At 51.3% G+C, this 19,412-nt stretch overlaps 1 protein-coding gene, 1 long non-coding RNA gene and 1 pseudogene across 6 annotated transcripts in view; 2 read left to right on the forward strand and 1 right to left on the reverse strand.

The window, feature by feature from the left end:
• The window catches only part of RNF213 (ring finger protein 213), a 99,360-nt gene extending 80,043 nt beyond the window's left edge, over window positions 1-19,317 (forward strand). For all 5 annotated transcript variants that reach the window (XM_019735541.3, XM_019735542.3, XM_074319384.2 and 2 more), the window contains 16 exons: window positions 375-614; window positions 913-994; window positions 1,632-1,666; window positions 2,908-3,002; window positions 4,087-4,246; window positions 4,807-4,987; window positions 5,404-5,495; window positions 6,146-6,397; window positions 10,193-10,325; window positions 10,645-10,728; window positions 11,113-11,293; window positions 11,548-11,827; window positions 12,307-12,501; window positions 12,871-12,960; window positions 13,042-13,220; window positions 14,511-19,317. In XM_019735541.3, the coding sequence (XP_019591100.3) occupies window positions 375-614; window positions 913-994; window positions 1,632-1,666; window positions 2,908-3,002; window positions 4,087-4,246; window positions 4,807-4,987; window positions 5,404-5,495; window positions 6,146-6,397; window positions 10,193-10,325; window positions 10,645-10,728; window positions 11,113-11,293; window positions 11,548-11,827; window positions 12,307-12,501; window positions 12,871-12,960; window positions 13,042-13,220; window positions 14,511-14,664 (2,433 nt within the window). In that variant the 3' untranslated portion in view covers window positions 14,665-19,317. The remainder of the gene's footprint in view (window positions 1-374; window positions 615-912; window positions 995-1,631; window positions 1,667-2,907; window positions 3,003-4,086; window positions 4,247-4,806; window positions 4,988-5,403; window positions 5,496-6,145; window positions 6,398-10,192; window positions 10,326-10,644; window positions 10,729-11,112; window positions 11,294-11,547; window positions 11,828-12,306; window positions 12,502-12,870; window positions 12,961-13,041; window positions 13,221-14,510) is intronic.
• LOC109449373 (uncharacterized) lies at window positions 608-19,251 on the reverse strand. The gene is made up of 3 exons (XR_012491976.2): window positions 19,146-19,251; window positions 3,238-3,421; window positions 608-2,635 (listed from the first exon to the last, which is right to left on the reverse strand). It is a non-coding gene; the product is annotated as an uncharacterized LOC109449373 (long non-coding RNA).
• LOC109449372 (HORMA domain-containing protein 1 pseudogene) lies at window positions 7,377-9,536 on the forward strand (annotated as a pseudogene).
• Window positions 19,318-19,412: the final 95 nt, after the last annotated feature.

The following is a 19,412-nucleotide window of genomic DNA, read 5'->3' on the forward strand; positions in this document are numbered from 1 at the left end:
AAGTCACAAGCACAGATTATGCCCGTAAATTTTGACATTGCATGGGCATTGTCACCTTCTCCTATGGAGGGAGAACTTCCTGTTTCACCCGAAGCTTTTAGAATTACAGTCAGAACTCGAGTCGAGAACATAAGATGCTACTGACCCAAACAGCGTGTCCGAGCGGGTGCTTGGGTGTGTGGGCGGGGCTGTGCTCGCAGGTGAGCGTTCTCCTGTCTGGACAGTGTCCCCCCAAGCAGTTAGGAGATACCCACATTCACCGTGATGTTTGCTATGTATTTGGTATCAGGGTCTGACTGTTAAGAGCAAACCTTTGGATTCCCATGCTAGTTCTCTCGGATGTACTTGCATACTGAAACATGTTTTCCTGTCAGCAATGTGAGGCTGTGAACAAGTTCATTGAGGAAAGCAAGATCCTGTCTCCTGACCTGAGATGCTTTGCAACGTCCCTTGTGACCAATACTCTGCCACTGCTGAGGACAGATCCCGGTGGCGGTGGCCTTGAAGGCACAGTGACAGAAATGGCTGTTCACACTGCAACCGTCCTTCTCTGTGGACAAAGCCAGCTCTTGAAACCCCTGAAGGACTTGGCCTTCTTCCCAGCCAACATGGCGGTAAGCTGGGGTACAGGTTGGGCATCTTTCACCGTGAAACCATTGACGGTTTGTCACCATGGAGACCAAGCCTGTGCCGGGACACGTCCGGACCTGTTCACCTTCTTGATTCTCTTTCTGCCTCTGTCTCACTTGGTCCTTCGACGATGATGAAAACCTTGCCTTGCCCTTTGTTATTTCACAGACAGCTGTTGAGGTCAAAAAGGTGAAGCAGAAGGTCACGTCCTTGCTGTGAACGGCAGTAGCCAGTCGATGTGCCCACGTGTCTAAAGCTAGCTCTCCTTTGTTGGTTTTGCAGAACACTTTTCTTCCAACAATGCCTGAAGACTTGCTATCTCAAGCTAGGAACTGGACGGGGCTGGGAGGATTCCGCTGGTACAGTAAGTGTTGGTGCCCGAGGTAGCGTCACAGCCCTCTGGGCTTTGCCAAGCATCCTGATGGCGCGTGAGCCGTTGGTTTAGAGTCGGGGCCCACGTGGTGGGGGCCGTTGGTGCCTCGGCAGGACATGGAGGGAGGGACGGGCTGGCTCTCTGCCGACTGTGATGATCCGCTTCTGTCCCCTGGCAGGTGCCATCTGGGGGAAGTGGGGAGTGGGAACCACATCAGAGGCTCAGGCAAGGGCCAACTCACAATACAACCAAGTTTTTGACCCAAAGATAGTTCTTCTAGAAAAATAAAATTAGAGATGGAACAATATAGCCCATGACCTTAGGTAAATTTGATTGGTGACTGAGTCAATAATCCTTTCAAACTAGTTTCAAAGGTTCTTATAAAACATGCTCATGGCAAAAAAGAAAAAAAAATGCAAGAGAATGGAGGGTGTACATTACCACTCTCCCTGCCTCCAGAAGTGACCCCGGCACGAGCCGGGAGCCTGGCCTTTGTGGAATGAAATCCAGACGGGCTCGGACATCATGTTTTGCTTAGGCCAGAGGAGGGGGTTCGCTTTCCCTTTTAGCCACAGGTCATCAGGTGAGACCTCACCAACCAATGTGTACCCTGTTGTTCTTTTCACAGCGTGTCCCAACGGTCACCCGTGCGTTGTAGGAGAGGTGAGTCTTGGTATTTGGGGTAGAGCTTGGGGGGCCCAAGAACTTGTGTTCCTCGGGCCTGAGGAGGGGGGCATGGAGGAGGGGGAGAGTGAGGGTCTCGACCTGGGAGAACGTGGACTCTTGAGGGCCGTGCAAGGTGTCTCAACTAAACGTGTGCTTGGAGCTAAGGGTGCCCAGCCTGTGTCTCTGCCTCACCATTGTGGGTGTTTCTTTCCTGGGGAGTTGTCCGGGGCATTGTCACATGTTGAGCAGCAGGCCTGGCCTCGGCTCCCCATTGCCCCTAGTGGGACAGCCAGAGACATCTGCAGACGTTGCCAGAAGTTCCCTGGGAGATGGACTTGCTGCTGCTTAGAGACCACAGCTAGCGAGCCAAGCCACCCTTTCTGGCCACTGCGACATGGGGTCCGTGACACGTGGCTTTCTGTGAAGGCCAGGTGTTCCCTAGATCAGAAGCTGGGCTACTGGCCCAGAGAAGATATGGGCTAGAGCCCCCGGAATGGGAACAAGAGACTGATAGCATGTCAGCTGTGGGGCGAGGGCCTGTGGGACTCGTGTCGGGGCCAGAAGCTTCGAGCCAGGGCTTTCACAGGGTCATCCGGACCTGCCTGCTCGGACGCTCGGGTCATTTAATGAGGGAAAAGCCTGGGACTTGCACCTCATCCTGAGTTCGTTGAGTGCCTTGGCCATGAAATGGGAGGGAAGTGGGTTCTTCCCAGGACCCCGTCCAGCTCAGAAGCTCTGGTCTGCGGACCTGAGATGGGTCTGGTCCGTGACAGGCTGATCACCGGCCTGCAGCAGCTCAGTCCCATCTGCAAGAACGAGCCTTTGGAAGGCATCAGTCATACGGGCACGTTTGTAAAAGCAGCATCCACGTGGAGTTAAGGAAATCAGTGTGGAGGTTGCAGCCGTACTCCTGGTGTCAGACAGGGACACACTGGGGACCGTGTGACGGGAACGGAAAACACGAAGCTGAGGAAGGAAGACTGGGTTTTACACACTTGTCTGTGAAGTGTCTATTTGGGAATAACATGTAAAGTGTCTCTCCTGTTTAAAAAAAAGCTGAAATCTGCCCACGTATGACATGATTTGCACGGAATAGGTGCCCTGTCTCCCTCAAGTCCACGTGTGCCCTTGCTATGTATAAGCGGCCCTTGCTGCCAGTCGCTGCCTCGGGTGTGTATTCACTGGCACGGTGGCCGTTGTGTGTAACCGAGCGCAAGTGCTGTCTGTCTCTGTCCTAGTGCGGCATGCCTATGGAGCAGAGCTTCTGTGTGGACTGCGGCGTCCGAATCGGCGGCTTAAACCACAGACCCGAGGAAGGATTCACTCAAGTGCAGTGCGTATGCTTGTGTCTCCTTCTAACTCGCCAGACGGTGGGCTTTGGGGCAGTTTAGGCACCAGCTGACACCCTGGTAAGAAGTAGAGTGTCAGTTACTGGAGCACCTCAGACCTGTGACCTGTGGGACGTCCAGGGCAAGGCCCCTGTGCTCGGACCAAGGGAGGCATTTGAGCTGACCTTGGCCGACCAGGTTCTGACCTGCAGAGCAGACGACACGTTAATAAACACTTACTTGAACGAATGCTTGTTGATTCCGAGGTCTTCCACCTGGGCCTGGGGCCGCCCCCTGTTGAAATATGCTTGCCATGAACAGCTGGCCTAACGCAGAGGGACATTTCAGTCTGCACCAGCGATACACTGGGCACTTGTCTGTCTGAGCAGAGGCCATCTCACTTGTAAACTCACTTGTTAGCTTGCTGTTTTTTGGAGAAAAGGGAGGCGACATAGTCAGGATTATCAAATGCTTCAGACTCCAGATAAAACCCTGACCTCGTCATCCCACACTTGCTCACAAGACGAGTGTGCTTCTAAGTGGTCATTGTATGTTCTGGCTGTTCTGGTGCAGTTGCCTTTTCAAGTACTCTAATCGGTCATCTCCGTAAACTATCAGAATGTTCTAGAATGACTGATGTGGTGGCGACCTCCCATCGAGGGGTTGACAGGAAGTCCTTTGCCAGACCTTGGAGCCCAGGCTTTGATTTGGGACACTGAGACCTATGTGCACATGTCCCCTGTCCCAAACTCGGGCCGTCATTAGCCTGCTTCTCTGACAATGATTTCAGTGGAAGAAGCAGGTCCAGATGTCTGTGCTGACACATGACCTGGAGATGGCACCAATGGCCCCTTCACTCAGCCCCTTGACACTGAGAAGGTTGTGGGCCTTTGGTCAGTCAGAAAGGTGGTTCTATAGAGAAAAACGGTCTTAGGAAAGTGCTCTGGGCTTAGCAGAAAGAGGACTTTGAACAGTTTTCTTTAAAAGTATGACCTAGTTTCTGGGTCCTGAGATTCTGGGGTGTGCCCCTGCAGCTGAAGAGAAAGGGTCATTGCCACCCTTCACCTTGTCTTCTCTTGCTCTTTCCAGAAACAACGAAGACAGAACTCAGACTGGCCACATCCTGGGAAAGCCGCCCCCCAGAGGCGATACGGTGGTATCTGACCGAGGGCTGTCCCCTGTGGTCTTTCTTCTCATCCGGCTACTCACTCACCTGGCTATGCTTTTGGGAGCCACCCAAAGTCCCCAGGTACAGTGTGCTAGCACACTATCTGTCATCCCTGCTTTCACAGCGAGTCTTTCATCGAACAAGCCCGCCCCCCCCCCCCCCCCCCCCGTGCATTAGGAATATGTCATTGTTACCTCGTTTGCGAAGCAATTTAAATCCTACGCATCCCACTTACCCTGCGGCATATGATGGGATGGGGACCCATCAGCTTCTGTAAAGTCCATTTTAAATGAACAGCTCTGTCTTCGCACCTGGGAGTGGACAGCTTAATACACTCACAGCCTGACCCGGGTCTTGGCTACAGCTCTGGGAAGGAAGAGAGCACGCTGCTTTCCTCTAAGTTCGTTAACCTCGGTAGCCAAAGGCTCAGGCTTTGAAAGTCTCTTTCCCTCTGACGATATTAGAGGCAGACATGTCCGCCCTCCCGTCTTTCTTTGGCCTCTGCCGCGTGCGTGGCCGTGACGTCCTCATTTCAGAGCTGTCTTCTAACTCAGTGCTGGCAGTTCACTGCTGATCTCCACTGAACACCCGTCTCCTGCACAAACCAGACCTGGCTAGACATGTTGTCCCCGCCCCCACAGGCTCTGCTCGGCATCATTAAGCCTCCGGTGACGGAGCCGAGAGCGTTTCTGCAGCAGCACATCCAGAGGGACCTGGAGCAGCTAACGCAGACGCTGGGCAAGAGCGCCGACGAGACCGCCAGCACCGTGCACCACATCCTGTGCAGGCTCCTCCAGGAGCAGCGCCACCTCTGTGGCCAGGGTGAGGCGGCTGAGGGGCTGTCCCTCCGTGGGGTTGTGGAGCAGGTCTGTACAGAAAGCAGGCTGGCTGCTCACACCGCAGAGGGAGATGGAAGGCCGGCGACGCCCCGAGTGCTTGCTGGCAGAGGGACAGGCCTGCGGGCTAAGGCCTGCAGTGTTCACAGTCCTTTGCACAGGGGTGTTAAATGCTCGTGCTTTGCAGTTTTTAGAGACTGAAGTATCTTCACAAAAAACGTGAGGCTGGGGTCCCAGCAGGAGCCATTTAAAAATACTTGAGTTAATTTAGGACGATATCCATCTCCCTAACACCCCCCTCCCAGGAGGAACATTATTTCAGTGTAACAATTATTTAGTTTTTACTATGTGTAGAGTACTGTGACTTTCATCCTCGGGTGACACACTCATTTTTCTTTGCAGGAACTCTAAATTTAGTTGCAAACTTGTCAACCAGGGAAAAGAGAAACTGTTGGGAAAAACTTGTGGAGAGAATTATTTTACCTGAACTAGCGGTAAGTGAGTGCCGATGACAGCTACCTGCCTGCCTCCCTCACTGGGAAAGTTAGGAGGGTGTTTCCTGGGCATCTCCGGAGGGCTCTGGCCACTGTCCCTTCCAGAAATGCTCCCGACACCTTTCGTCAAGTTCAGATCTGTGCCCAGGTCACCCCTCACTGCCAGTGTCCCCAAGTCCTCTCCCCTCCTGAGGCTAGTCAGTGAGTCAGGCTGAGGAATTACCGGAAATCCAGAAAGTGGGGGCCGTGGTTTTCTCCCCGTTCCTTTTACAGCAGATTGTGAGTGCCAGAGGTAGAGAAAGAGACGATCCCACAGACGCCCACCAAGAACGCATTAGTCATCAGAGACCGATTACTCCTTTGTGGGATGAGAACATTCCTGAGAGTAAGCCCATCAGGAAATACATGTCCATAAGGGAAAGGATGGGAAGAAAAGACAGGTCTCTGAGTCACATTCCTTCTGGGGAGACATAAACCTACCGACAAGGAGCATGTAAATTACACTAAAAGTTCACCGACAGGAAGATCTGGTCATATGTGAAAACGGGTCCGTCGACTCCCTCGTCACCCCCTGGGAATGTCGCTAGGTGTCCCCATCTGTTTGCAGTAGTGTCTGCCCTCCAGGATCGGGTATCTGTTTGTTCACCCAGGATCTCGATAAAACCCTCCTGACGGTCAATGCCCTGATCAGCCACGATGAGCGGATCAGCTCCAACCCCGTGGCCAAGGTCGTGTTCGGTGACCCGGCGGCCTTCCTGTCCCAGCTGCCCCAGAACAGCGTGGTCCACAGCTCAAAGATGTGGAGCTGCAGGCAGAGAATCTCCGTGGAGTATTTGCGGCACGTCGTAGAGCAGAAAAACGGCCGAGAAGCTGTGCCCGTCCTCTGGAAGTTCCTGCAGAAGGTGAGCTTCGCGCCGCCAATCTCTCGGGTTTTGTCTGACCGTCCCTGGAGGGGGACATCTGACATGTTGCCTCAGAGCTTTGGGTTTTCGTTTCGTGTTTTTGTTTGTTTGTTTTGTTTTGTTGTTGTTTTTTTATGATGGGAATCAATTTGAATATACTTTCTTGATCACAGAAGTTCAACTATGTGGCCACTGGTTACACTTGACAGGCTATAGCACAACTTATATATTTCAAATGAACCAAAAATTAGTATCATTGACAGTATCTTAAGATAAAGAACCACCTTTCAACGGGAGCCCCGTTTCCAGTACTTTGAGGTCTACAAGACGTAGCTAGAACATTTACTGCTGTGGAAAATGACGACTGCTTAAATTGAATGGGGTCACGGGGAGGGCCTGTGGTTTTTCTTTATGATTAATTGCTGGAACACAGTTCTTCAGGTGGCCCAGGGAGTTTCCTGTTTTCTTTAGACATCATTAGGCACCGAAGCTCTTGCAGGATGACTCGGATGCTATAAGAATTCTGCCATTTTGCTACCGTGTTTCCCCGAAAATAAGACCTAACCAGAAAAGAAGTCCTAGCATGATTTTTCAGGAGGACATTCCCTGAACATAAGCCCTAAGGCGTCTTTTGGAGCAAAAATTAATATAAGACCCGGTCTTATTTTCGGGGAAACACGGTAGCACTGACATGGCTCTTGGGTCCACCACTTCATTAGAACTAGCAACTCCGTTCATGAAAGTTTTTGCTACAAATCTTACAAAGGGGGGTGCCTCTGGGTATTTAGGTCCACATTCCAGTTTAAGGCTGAATATTCGATTGTCATGAATTGTCTGAGCCCGTGGTGGCTGCCATCTTGTGTCACTGTTGCACCCAGAGCTTTGGTTTTTGACTGGAATGTGTGAGGCAGAAGACTCGGGGATAGAGATCGTCATACACGCCAAACTGCACGGGGAGTTGGGAGCGTAAAGTCACAGATGAAACATACGCAGAGTTGGAAAGAGCAGGAATCTGTAAAGACCTTGAGGGCCCCGGAGAGTATCCCCCCAATCCCTCAGCAAGAAAGAAGAGGATAAAAGGCTTTCCTGGCGGCATCTCCATCCCCCCGACCCCACCCCCACCCAGTGCCTGGAGCAGTTGGTCATCCACGAGGGGCTGTTGAGTGAAAAACTTGAGTCCAAAATCAAACCCACAAACACAGTCTTCCCTGTTCCTCAAACATTCAGGCTTAGACTGAACAAGGGTGTGTGAGCGTAGGGGGTGGGCTGGGGGGTGCTGGAGGGTGGGTGACGTGTAGCTACTGGTCCTATCAGGTAGAACCAGCTGCATAGTCCCTAACTTCAATCCACCTGAACGTTCGTTTTCTACGATAAGATTTTCTAGTCATTTCCCTCCACGGACCAGTGTTTGCAATCTAGCAAGGAGTAAGATGATTCAGAAATTTCTGTTGGTCAGTTAAAGAAAATGAATTAATATTATGACCATGACATCTCATTACTAAAAACGCTCAGCTCGAGTGTCGTGCAGTTCTGGTCGCTGGCAGCGGCCCTCACAGGTTGAATTAAAGAAAATACTTTATCAGAAGATGGCCACTGCACAACTGAAGAGAACTTCCGTGAGTGCACTGATTTTCCCGGTAAGATGTCAACTGAGCAGCAGGTTTTGTTGTTAGTGACGAGGCTCCTAGCAGTTTCAGTATCCTGCATCATGTCTTCGAGAGGAATTTTTCCAGAATGTGCTTATGGAACAAGATAATGCAGATGATCTTTGTGTCAAAATTCTGAGAGAAGATAAACATTGTCCAGGATCTACACAGTTAGTGAAGTGGCTGCTAGGATGCTCTGATGCTTTACAGAAAAAAACACCTAAGGAGGGTTGTGCTAGTCGTATGCACCAATCCAGAAGACCCTCAGACGGTTTCAGAATGTTACCAATTTAAATTCAAGTATACCAATAATGGCCCAATCATGGATTTCTTAAGTAAAACCAAAGCAGTGAATCTAGTGTGTCATCTGCTGGCACCAAGAAAGCAAGTATTCTCCTCATTCGCAAGATTTATGTTCTATTGCAAAATCTAGGACCTTTACCGAATGATGTTTGTTTGACCATGAAACTTTTTTACTACGATGAAGTCACACCTGCAGATTACCAGCCTCCTGATTTTAAGGATGGGGATTGTGAAGGAGTGATATTTGATGGGGAGCCTGTGTGCTGAAATGTGGGAGAAGTCCCAACTCCTTTTGTCACCTTCAGGGTAAAAGTGACGACTGAGAAAGAATGAATGGAAACTACTGACTTGTCTGTATTATCACCAACACAATTAACACCACTTCAGAAAATTCTCGTGGACAAAGATGCTGTAGGGTGTGAACAGGAGCAGTAAATAAGTGATGATTTTGACATTGAAACTAAAATGGAAGAGCAGGAAAAAAATTCTGGATCTTCTGAACTTGAAGAACTAAGTTTAGTTTGTGAGGAAGATGAAATTACGAGGTGTAAAGAGAGTCCAGATCTTTCAATTTCTCATTCTCAGGTTGAGCACTGAGTCAATAAAACATTTGAACTTGGTGTGTCTGAAAGCAAAACAAGAGGTGGAAAAACCTTTCAGAATAAAATGGCTAATGGAAATCAACCAGTAAAACCTTCTAGAGACAGTGGGAGAGAAGTGAAGTGAAACCTGGGAAGTGAACTCAGTCCGTCACCACTTGGATTCTCCTAGTCAAGAGTCAGTGCCAAAAAGAAAGTTTAGTGAACCAAAGGGACATACATAAAAATTATTTTTCTTCTTCATGTTTGCACAGTTCATTGCAACGTTTAAAGGAAGCTATGTTACTGTTTTACGGTGTGTTTGCGCTGCCTCTGAAAGCTTAGATGTAGTCTTGTGCAGTTAGTGATAAAATTGAATTCTTAGCTGACTTACCGACCACGTTGTGATCCTGAACGTGACCTGAGACAAACCTAAGAGAACGTTGGAATAAAATCAAAAGTACCAGTGTCATAACTACTCAATATTGATCTATCTTCCATTTTGGTGGATATTTCCTTTAAAAAATATATTAATTTTGAAGGCCTTCTAAAGCCATTTTGAAACAATGTTTATTTTGGTGTTAAATTTTGGAAGGAATTCACTTTTTACATGTTAAAACCATGCCATTTAACTAGCTGTGTTTGCGATTGGTATTAAAACAGTGTTCTTCAGTACTTTGATACAGTGTATTAACAGTATGTAGTGTACAATGAAACATATGTGCTTTACCTTTTTTAAAATGTTTTTTACTATAAGACAAAATGGTGACTAAGATTGTGAAAGTCTGGCATTTTGGGGAGCATAAATAAAATAGTATCCAGCAAAAAAACCAAACAAACAAAAAAAACGCTGAGCTCAAGGTCTTCAGAATGAAAGCATCGTCGCCTAAACTCTGGGTCTTGTGTTCTCGGCAGCTTCTCTCTATACCCCGCCTGTCACGCGAGCCGGAGAGGCTGATTTCCTTCATCAGCTTTAGGCAAACATGTGACGTGTCAGCCCTGTGAGAGCAGGGACTTTATGTGTTTACGCCTCCATCCATCTCCAGGGTATAGGACAGTGGCTAACATGTGGCAAGGAATCGGGGCATACTTGCTGAAAGAATGGTACAGCCTTTTCCCCACTATCAAGGACCATGACGTGTCATCACATAAAATGCCACGTTGACCAGATGAAACTACACGTACACGTCCTGAGCCAGCCCCAGAGTCTTTCGCAGGAAGGTTTTGCAGGGAAACCCAAGGCTTACTGGATGGTCTTCCTTCTCTAGGAGGCAGAGCTGAGACTGGTGAGCTTCTTGCCTGAGCTTCTGGCCCTGCAGAAGGCTCTGGTGAAGCGATTCCAGAATGTGTCGGAAGCCGAGTACCAGTCCATCAGGGGTTTTATTAGCAGTCACACTTCAGGTAAGACTCTGCTCTCGTAGGAGGTCAGGACTGTGTTTGGTGGCTCAGAGGATCGCTCCAGCTGGGGGTGCGGGCTGTTCAGGGTGAAGGGGTGCTCGGTAGGCTGAGCTTTTCGCATGAAGCTCTGGGTGCCACGGATCCCAAAACACATCAGAGGCTCCGCGGCAGCCGACAGTGGCCTCCCCTGGCAGGCTCCTCCGTCAGCGCCCGGGCTCACGCAGCCGTGAGGACGCGCAGGGGAAGCGGGAAGCAGCAAAGCGGGTCTGTCTGAGGAGCATGTGGTGATGCCGGTTTGACCGGAGGTGTTTTTGCTTGACAGACGGGCTGAAGCAGTTATTCCACAACAGAATCACTATCTTTCTGACGACATGGAACAAGCTGAGGAGGTCACTGGCCACCAATGGTGAGTGTCACCTTCCCCTTCGACAGTGACTGCAGGAGGACCTGGCCTCGTGGCCTTGCTCTGCAGCCTATGTCTGCACGTGCCTGTGACAGCGCCGTGCGTGAATGCTGGCTCTGTGCGTCTCTGGGTGGAGGTGTCTGGGAAAAGGGAAATAACCACACCCTCGGTGTTCTCGGAACTGTCAGTATGGACACAAAAAGCAGTTGAGGACATTTGGAACTTGTCAGCATATGAGAGACTCGGAGGCAGGACACTGGGTGCTGCTCTGTTCGGTCGAGACGACTTCTGCACTGCTGCTCCCACTGGGGGCTCCCCGGCCAGGACCCTGGGCCAAAAGCATCACGCCCACCTTTGCTTCATGAAGTATACCCCTTTCATTTACAGGTGAAATCAAGCTTCCTAAAGACTACTGCAGCACTGACCTCGACCTGGACGCTGACTTTGAGGTCATCCTGCCTCGTCGCCGGGGCCTGGGCCTCTGCTCCACTGCCTTGGTCAGCTATCTGATTAACCTGCACAATGAAATGGTCGGCACGGTGGAGAAGTTCTCCAAGGAAAACAACAGGTGAGTGCACACGTGGGAGGTGCTGCCCTCGGCCCAGGGAGTCATTTCTGAGGCTATCCAAGCAGGGTCCCCAGGCCTGAAGCAGGTGGCAGTCCCTTGTCTAACAAACGCTCCTGCATTCTCACGAGTGTCCGCAGACTCGTGTGTCGTTTCCTCTGCGCTGACGGAGAACAAGCAGGAACTGCCTCTGTGGCACCGAGCCCTGGTCCCAGGCGTTGACCGGGACACTGAGTGCTGTGTCTTCATGTCCTCAGCTTCTCCGTTGACGCCTCTGAGGTGGCTGAGCTGCATGTCATCAGTTACGAGGTGGAGCGGGACCTGACCCCACTGATTCTCTCCAACTGCCAGTACAAAGTGGAGCACGGTGGAAAGAGCCTGCAGGAATGTGACCTGGAAAAGATCCAGCGTCAGCTCACCAGCCGCTTCCTGCAGGGCAAACCCCGCATCACGCTCAAGGGCCTTCCCACGCTGGTGTACAGACGTGACTGGAACTATGAGCACCTCTTGAAGGACGTTAGAGACAAGACGCCACAGGTGAGCCAGAGTGGCGCCCGATGCCTGGCGCGGCCCCTCCCCCAATGTGCTCGGCCCTTCGCCCGGCTGAGTAGGACTCGCGCCCAGGCCACATGCTGGTCAGCGCCCGTTTCCGTGGCCTCCACAAGTGCCCTGAGCCCACTGCTCCTTTCAGAGGGCAAACGGGATGCAAGTCAGCACGAGTTTTCTCATTGGGTGTCAGCAGATTGAAACCTCGTGGCGTGGTGTCATGGGCAGCAGAGAACTTGCGTGTCCCTGCTCTTTTGGGGTGTGTGTGTGTCCAGATACATGCCCTCACAGAGTTGCTCTGTGGATTCAGTGTGCTCCCGGGGTTTGTGTAAAACGTCTGCAGTACCGCCGACACCCGGGAAGCTCACTGCTCTTCTCTGAGAGCTCGTCCGTCTGCGGCTTTGGCAGTGGAGAAGGTCATTACGCTGCCCACACACCACCCTCACACCTGTCCTGCTCTTGGTTCCTAGAGCCCCCTCCCCAACACGGCCGTCAGCGCCGTCAGCGGGCAGCTGCAGTCCTACAGTGATACCTGCGAAGCGCTGTCCCTCATAGAAGTCACTCTGGGGTTCCTGAGCACGGCTGGCGAGAACCCGAGCATGGACTTGAGTGTGTATGTCCAGGATGTGCTGCGCATGGGCGAGCAGACAGAGCAGGTTCTGAAGGTGGGTCTCGTGCAGGACGTCAGCACTGACCCCTCCTCACTGCCTGTGAGCATTAGCACCGGCACAGATGGCCGATCCAGGCAGCACCTGGGAAGGGGGGCCGTGAGAACAGCCCCTCCCCCAGCCAGCCTGCAGGGCGACAGGACTGAGGGTAAAGACGGAGCGCAGGTGCGCTGGGAACGTGAGGCTCAGACAGAGTGTGCAGCACATCAGCCTGATGCTCGGGCTCTGAGCTGCCGCGGACCAGAGGCCTTTTGGAGACGGCCTGCCTGCCTGCCTGCCTGCCTGCATGCATGCTGAGGGAGGCGGATGAGCGCAGGGCGGGGACGCAGAGTGCCCGCCTCCTGAGGGACTCTCTTCCTCTTTCAGGCCTTACACCGATGTCAGCTAAGGCACGCCGTTGCCCTCTGGCAGCTCCTGTCTGCTTACAAGTCTGAGCAGCTGCTGCGACTGAGAAAAGTAAGTCCCACCCGCTCCCATCCACCCAGCAGAGGGAGCCGCGCTGGCCTCCCGGCTTCATCGGCTCTTCCTTCGCTGTAGGAGCCGTTTGGAGACATCAGTGTGAAGTACAGAGTCGATCTCAGCCCGGAACACGCAAAGCTCCTCAGCACGTTCCTGAACCAGGTCAGCCTGGACCCCTTCCTCCTGGAGCTGCATGAAATGATGACCTTGAAACTGAAGAACCCCCGAACTGAGGAGGATTTCAAACCCAGCTGGAGGTAGGACGTGCAGCCTGCTGGGCTGGGCGCACTCACGTGGCTCCCCTCCCTCTGCTGTGGTCTCCGTACACGTGAGAAGTTTGTCTCACCGCGGGGCCAGCTGCCTGCCATGTTGGCATTGCCAGGGCACCTGAGGACTGGCTTTGGGTGGTAATCTGTTGGATTTTTAAAAATGATTACAAGTCCTATTATCATTGTAACAAGCGGACTTGCCATGTCAAAGAGACGTGCAGTTTACATTTAATAGAAAAAGCTCCACCCGTGTCTTGAGTGTGAGACTACCCACCACTGGCACTTTTGACACTTTCACCAATCCAATGGCCAAAAAATAGTGTCTCCTTTCCACTCATATTTTCCTATTTGCTAGTGAGGCTGGAGATATTTTTCTATTTATCAGCCATTTGTATGTCTTCCTGTGAATTTCACCTTGACATTCTTTGGTAATTTTTTTTTTTTTTTGGGGGGGGGGGGTGCTGTTTGTCTTTTTCTTAATTTTAAAAGATTAAGATTAATCTTTCATCTCTTATGTTACAAATGCTCTATCTCAGAGTGTAATTCTGCAAAGCCAAACCTGACAGAATTTCCATATAAAGCCTCTGTAGGAAAATAGAGCTGTAAGGGTCACCCTTATGCCAAGGTCACGGTCTCCCGTGCTCTCTTCTTGGCTTCTCGAGTTTCGTGTTGCACATTTGTTTCATTAACCAGTTTATTTTTATGTGTGGTGTGAGGCAGGGACGTGGCTGCTTCTCTTAATGGACGGTCAGACTCCAGCTTCCTCACCAGTACCCCTCATAGTTGCTATTATATTTTTTTCCATTATGCTATGTGGCACACGCCTGTATACATGTATATCTTTGAATTTTTTAACGAGTCTTTATTATCCTGGACTTTGGGGATAGGGACAAAAGATCCCCTTCCTAGAGAATTTACGATGTTCGTTCATACAAAACGTGAGCTGGAGTAGAAGCTTTTCTTGGAATGGCAGGCTTTGTTCTTTACACAGCAGCTCACGTGACGAGTGCTTGCAGCCGTCTGAGCGGCCCTGACCCAGTCAGCGGCACCCGCCGGGTTTGTAGACTGCGTGTGGGAAGTGGCGGGAGAGTCCAGAGCCCTTGTGTCCAGGACGCCAGCCCCCGGCTCACTGACTTACTTGTTGGGGGACTGTAAACCGACCTTCAGCACTTCTGATTTTCATGAGCTCTCTGGTTTGAAAAAGGGGCAACAGATAGGTCTCCTCATGTTATCTGGAAGACTCTTTTAAATGCTGTCTTTTGTTCCTTGGTTTTTCAGCCTGAGAGACACTCTGGTAAGTTACATGGAAACTAAGGAGAATGATATTCTCCCCGAAATGGAATCTCAGTTCCCAGAAGAGATACTGCTCGCCAGCTGTGTCCCTGTGTGGAAAATGGCGGCTGCACTGAAACGGGATCGGCAGACGAGGTAGAATGGCCTCTGCAGCACTGACTCTGCCCAAGGCTTCAGGAGCCCCGCCTTGGGTCCCCCCACCCACTGTCACCTTCGTGCCTGCTTGGAGGGAAAGCTGTCGGCACCGCTCTAGACTTGGGACCGAGATGTGCTTCCTCTGCGCCGACAGCTTTTGGAAAGGCCAGCGGTTTCAGGAATGATGTATTTTCCAGAACTTTCTCACCATATGATGAATACTAGTCACTGGGAGGTGACAACTGGAGGTCACATGAAGTGGCAATAAATCGCCATCCTTTCTGTTCCATTGGAGAGCAGAAAAGTTACCTGTCCCCGTCACACATCGGAGTGGCCTGTCTTGAGGCCTCTAGCCTCTACCGGGGACACACCCTGCCACCGGCCCCATCTGCCTCAGACCACTACGCAGTGACAGGAAGGGAAAACAGGGTTACTCATGTTTGCTTTTCTTTTTTTCTCTCCTTATTTTGCACTCACAGAAGAGAATCTGGCTTTCTTCTTTCTTCCATTCCTTTCAATTCTGAGTATTGTACAAATCCTGCTAGTTTCCCAAGATGTGAAAAAGTGCCAGATTCTTTTTTGTCTTCTCACATGTCAGGGCATTCTGTGAGGAACAGAACTTGAAGCCAAACTAACAAGACGTCTCCCAGGCCCTGTAATCAGTCACTGCCGCCTTTCAGGGACTAGAGCCAAAACGCTCTCGTGAAGCACACTGCATCAAGACTCCCGGGCACTGTCAGGGTCTTAGTTTCCTCATCTATAAAATGAAGGGACTGGATTGATGGGCCACATTTCCTCTCAGTGCTAGTACTCTGAAATTCTAAACACACATTTATCAGTGTACATACACTTGGATCCACGGCGTTTCTGTGGGAAGTTCCTGACTGCCATTCTGCCAAAGAAACGTGATCTTAATGGGACCTCGACTTCCCTGAGTGTGTGAATAGCCTGTCCTTGCTTTGGGTCTCAGTCCAGGCGTAAAAAAACAGACACAGAGAAGATAAAACCAGTTAAGCTTCTGAAAAGGCAAAAAGGATGTTTGACTCACCCTGACCTTGTGCTGCTTTTCTCACTGTAAGTGCTGTGTCTTTTTCACAGTCTACTTGGAGGCTTAGTGACGTGGACTAACTCCCATCCCTGGGTGGCCCAGCACTCATTACCACTGAGAAACAATTGTTTACAAGTACTCACTTGAACATGCGTCTAAGTGAGTTAATGACCCAATCAACTTGAAGCTGGGCCCGTGGCTGGTGGGAGCTCAGACAACAGCAGAGCTCCGTGGACGCCCTCAGCACCAGTGGAGGCAGCTGCCCAGGCACTGCTTGATCTCCGTGTTCATGGCTGTGACTTCACAGGGCTTGATGAGGGGTGCACAGTGACCCAGGCGCCCCAGTAGTTCATCTGATACAATGTCCACTTACAGTTAGTAATCTGACTTTTAGTCATTCCAGACTATGCAAAAGCACCCCAAGCAACTTTTGCAGCCTGGACTGCCATTCGTTTGGGGTGGAGCTGTTGCTTGTTCAACTCTTCACCTTGACCTTGGAACTCCTTTGATACCTCAGAGTTGGGAGGGAGCTGCCCAGGCCATCAGGTGCCACTCTGGTTCTTCACTGTGCCACACCTGAGCAGAAGACCTTTACAGGGGGACGGGACTGGGAATTTTTTCCCCACTTTTATGAAGGATTTTTTAATGAAGATACTTCTTATGCTACACTTTCAAAGCCTTAACTATCATTATCTCGCTCTGTCTTGATTGTACGAAAACGCACTGACCTAACACAGGCAAATGCCAATTAACTTTATTTCTTATACCTGTTTAATGAACTTGAATTTTGCTGCTTTTAACTAATACTTCTCTTTGGGACCAGAACTTCCATTTATGGCAAATGGACCTCCACTGGGCTTTTGGGAATGTTTTTGGTTGTCTGATGTCCACCAACTGCAACGTACACTCTGGTGTAGAATGTGAGGATACATTTCCTCTGGATAAAATGACAGCACAGCTGAGGACCCACGGGGTTGGACACCACGCCCCCAAAGTTTCAGCCGCCTCCGTGGGGGGTATGTCCTCCCAGAGCCCACCTGGAGTGACTTCACTGGGGGCGAGGAGAGTTCTAGGTGACAACGAGTCACAGCTGACTGAATGGCTGTGCTGTGGGATGAGGACGAGTTCCCCAGTGAGAGGAAACAGAGATGGGAGAGAGCAGTAGTAAGCTTCCAGCAGCCTTACATGTGGGTGGTGAAACACCGCTTTAGGGAAAAACGGCCTTTTCTCTTCCAAAAAGAAAAGGCTCCTCCAGGAGAGAAGCCTGTGGTCTAGAACTTCAGCTCGGAGAAGAGACGGCTGGCTCACCAAGGAAGACATGCGACCGCTGCCAGACCCCTCGTCCTTCCTCACCATCTTGTCACAAATCCCACCCTTCCCTTCCTGTCCATCGGCATGTCTGGACATTGCACGGTTCTTTCTGCTTTCCGTCAAGGCACGAACAGTCAGAGGTCGGTGGGGACTTCCCTGCAAATCTGCACGACTAATCACTGTCTCTTCAAGACCTTAGTGTGTAAATGACTCACCTTTTGTTATGGGCTGTAGGATTTCATCATTTGTTCACTGAGAGGAGCATTTTTTCTTACCACACCCACCATGACCTAGTTCAGTTATTCCTAGATGCAGGCAATGCCAACCTGGAAACAAACTTCCAGAGAAAAGCAAACATTGTGAAGACAAGGTCAGGTCTAGGGCCCCGCTTGGTAGGTAAAGTGCACAAGTCTCTGACTGCCTGTTAGGCGCTACGTGTGAAGCAGCTGTACCAGCTGTGCCTGGAGAGATACCAGACGGGGAGGTAGATGGACAAAACCTGAGGCTGAGAGCTCAGTAACTCCCATCGCAGCCAGGATTCGTACTTATATTGCTGTCTGCCTGCCTTTTTCTAATGCCTCAGTCGCTAATTAAGCATTATGAATCCATTTCAAACTGGAAAAGCAGGTCCCAGGAAAGTGTGGGTGCTGACACAGTTCACACCTCATCAGACTCGTGGGTATCCTGGGACGGCAGGACCCTGATTCCTTCTGAGGGGGTGGGAGTGTTTCCAGCTGTCTGGGCCAAGAGCAGAGAGTGAAAGTGGGGGGAAAGGGCCATAGCTGGAACACATATGAGCTGCCCCCAATTTTCCGCATCCTGTTAAATCTGCCTTCAACCCCCCCCCTTCACACCTAAACTTTATCCTGAGTGTTCCCTCTCCGGCGTTGCCTCCTCATCACTGCTGTACCTTGAAGCACACCTGAACCCTAACCCAGAGCACAGTTCCTCTCACCAGACCACTCACTGCCATCGCCACGGGCCCGCCAATGACTCCCAGTGAACAAATCCGAAGGCCTCCAACCACTCTGGAGCACGATAAGGCTGACACCATGCAGCCCAGACGGATCCTGGAGTAAATGGGGAGCTGGCTCTCCCATTTGCCAGCTCTATGACCTTGGGCCAGCCCCTTGACCTCTTTAAGCCTCAATTATCCCACCTGTGAAGTGCCTCTCAGTGCCGCAGTGAGAAATTTGAGTTAGTGTAGGTAAATAACAGCAGTGCCTGGCGAGCAGCAAGCAGGTGCTTCAAAGATGGTCCTCGTCCCCTCCCCCAGCTGAGCACTCACCCATGTCTCAGGGCCCTACCTGTTGTCAGATGCTATGTGAGGCCTTACCTGAGCCTCAAACTCGAATCCTCGTCTCCCGTCTTTTCCTCTGGAGATCTACATGCAGACTACATTTCCTATGCACGTACTTCTCTGAATCCCCCAGACCAGTGTAAACCACGGGTTAAATCGCTGTACTTCAGTGCCTCCAATATGCCAGCCTCTTTCCTACCTCCGGACCTTGGCACAGCCTGTTCTTGTTGCCTGAAATGCTCTCCTACTTACCCCTCCAGGCCTCTTTGAACATCACCCCCTCGGGGACACACGCCTTTCCCAACCAGCAGTTTGAAGCAGGCTCCCATGTGATTTTCTCTAGCACGTACCACAAGTGCAGTTACACTGGGAGGAAGCTGTGACCCCCACACCTCACGCCCCTGGCGCGGACAGAGCACGGAGTAAGGAGTCTTTAAAGTGAGGGGCTTGTGCTAAGAGGCAGGGTTCCCAAGGCGGCTGTGGTGTCTGGGGGGGAGGCTTTCTGCTCGCCAAGGTCTGGCCCCTCAAATTGGTGAGTCTGGCTCCACTAAGGGCTGTGTCCTCCCCTCAAAAGCTTGCTGACAGTGAAAAGTGCAGTCAAGGTGCCGTGAAAATGGCAGGTGCTCAGTGATGGGGTTCAGGGCACAGGACCCCAAACGATGGTACCTTGGCACGTTGACTATCGAGCGGAAGGAGTTTGAGAAAACGGCAGAACTGGCGCGGTCACTGCCGTGTCTCCCATTTTTCACCTTAAAACCTCCCTGTGCCGGGAAGGAGGGGCTTGTCACCGAGACAGTGAATTGGCCCGAAGGCGGAGCGAACTTACTTCCCCTTTTCCTACACGCGGCCCAGACCCCGGCCTTTTCAGTTCTTCGCTGACTCGGTTTGTCTGAAAGGTGCGCAGCTTCCTGCCCCGGCCAGTCGTCCCGGTCTTCGTCCTCTGGTGACGGCTCCCGTGTGCACGTGAAAGCTCAATAAACGTGCTTTTCTCCTGCTGATCTGTGTGTCGGTGTCGCAGACCAGGCTAGGGTCCCCGGGGGGGGGGGGGGGGGGACGGGACGGACGGGACACTCCTCCCGCCACGGCTGACACG

The sequence above is a fragment of the Rhinolophus sinicus genome, chromosome 12 (assembly GCF_057876585.1).
Source record: "Rhinolophus sinicus isolate RSI-liver-muscle chromosome 12, RSI-T2T, whole genome shotgun sequence".
Taxonomy (NCBI): domain Eukaryota; kingdom Metazoa; phylum Chordata; class Mammalia; order Chiroptera; family Rhinolophidae; genus Rhinolophus; species Rhinolophus sinicus.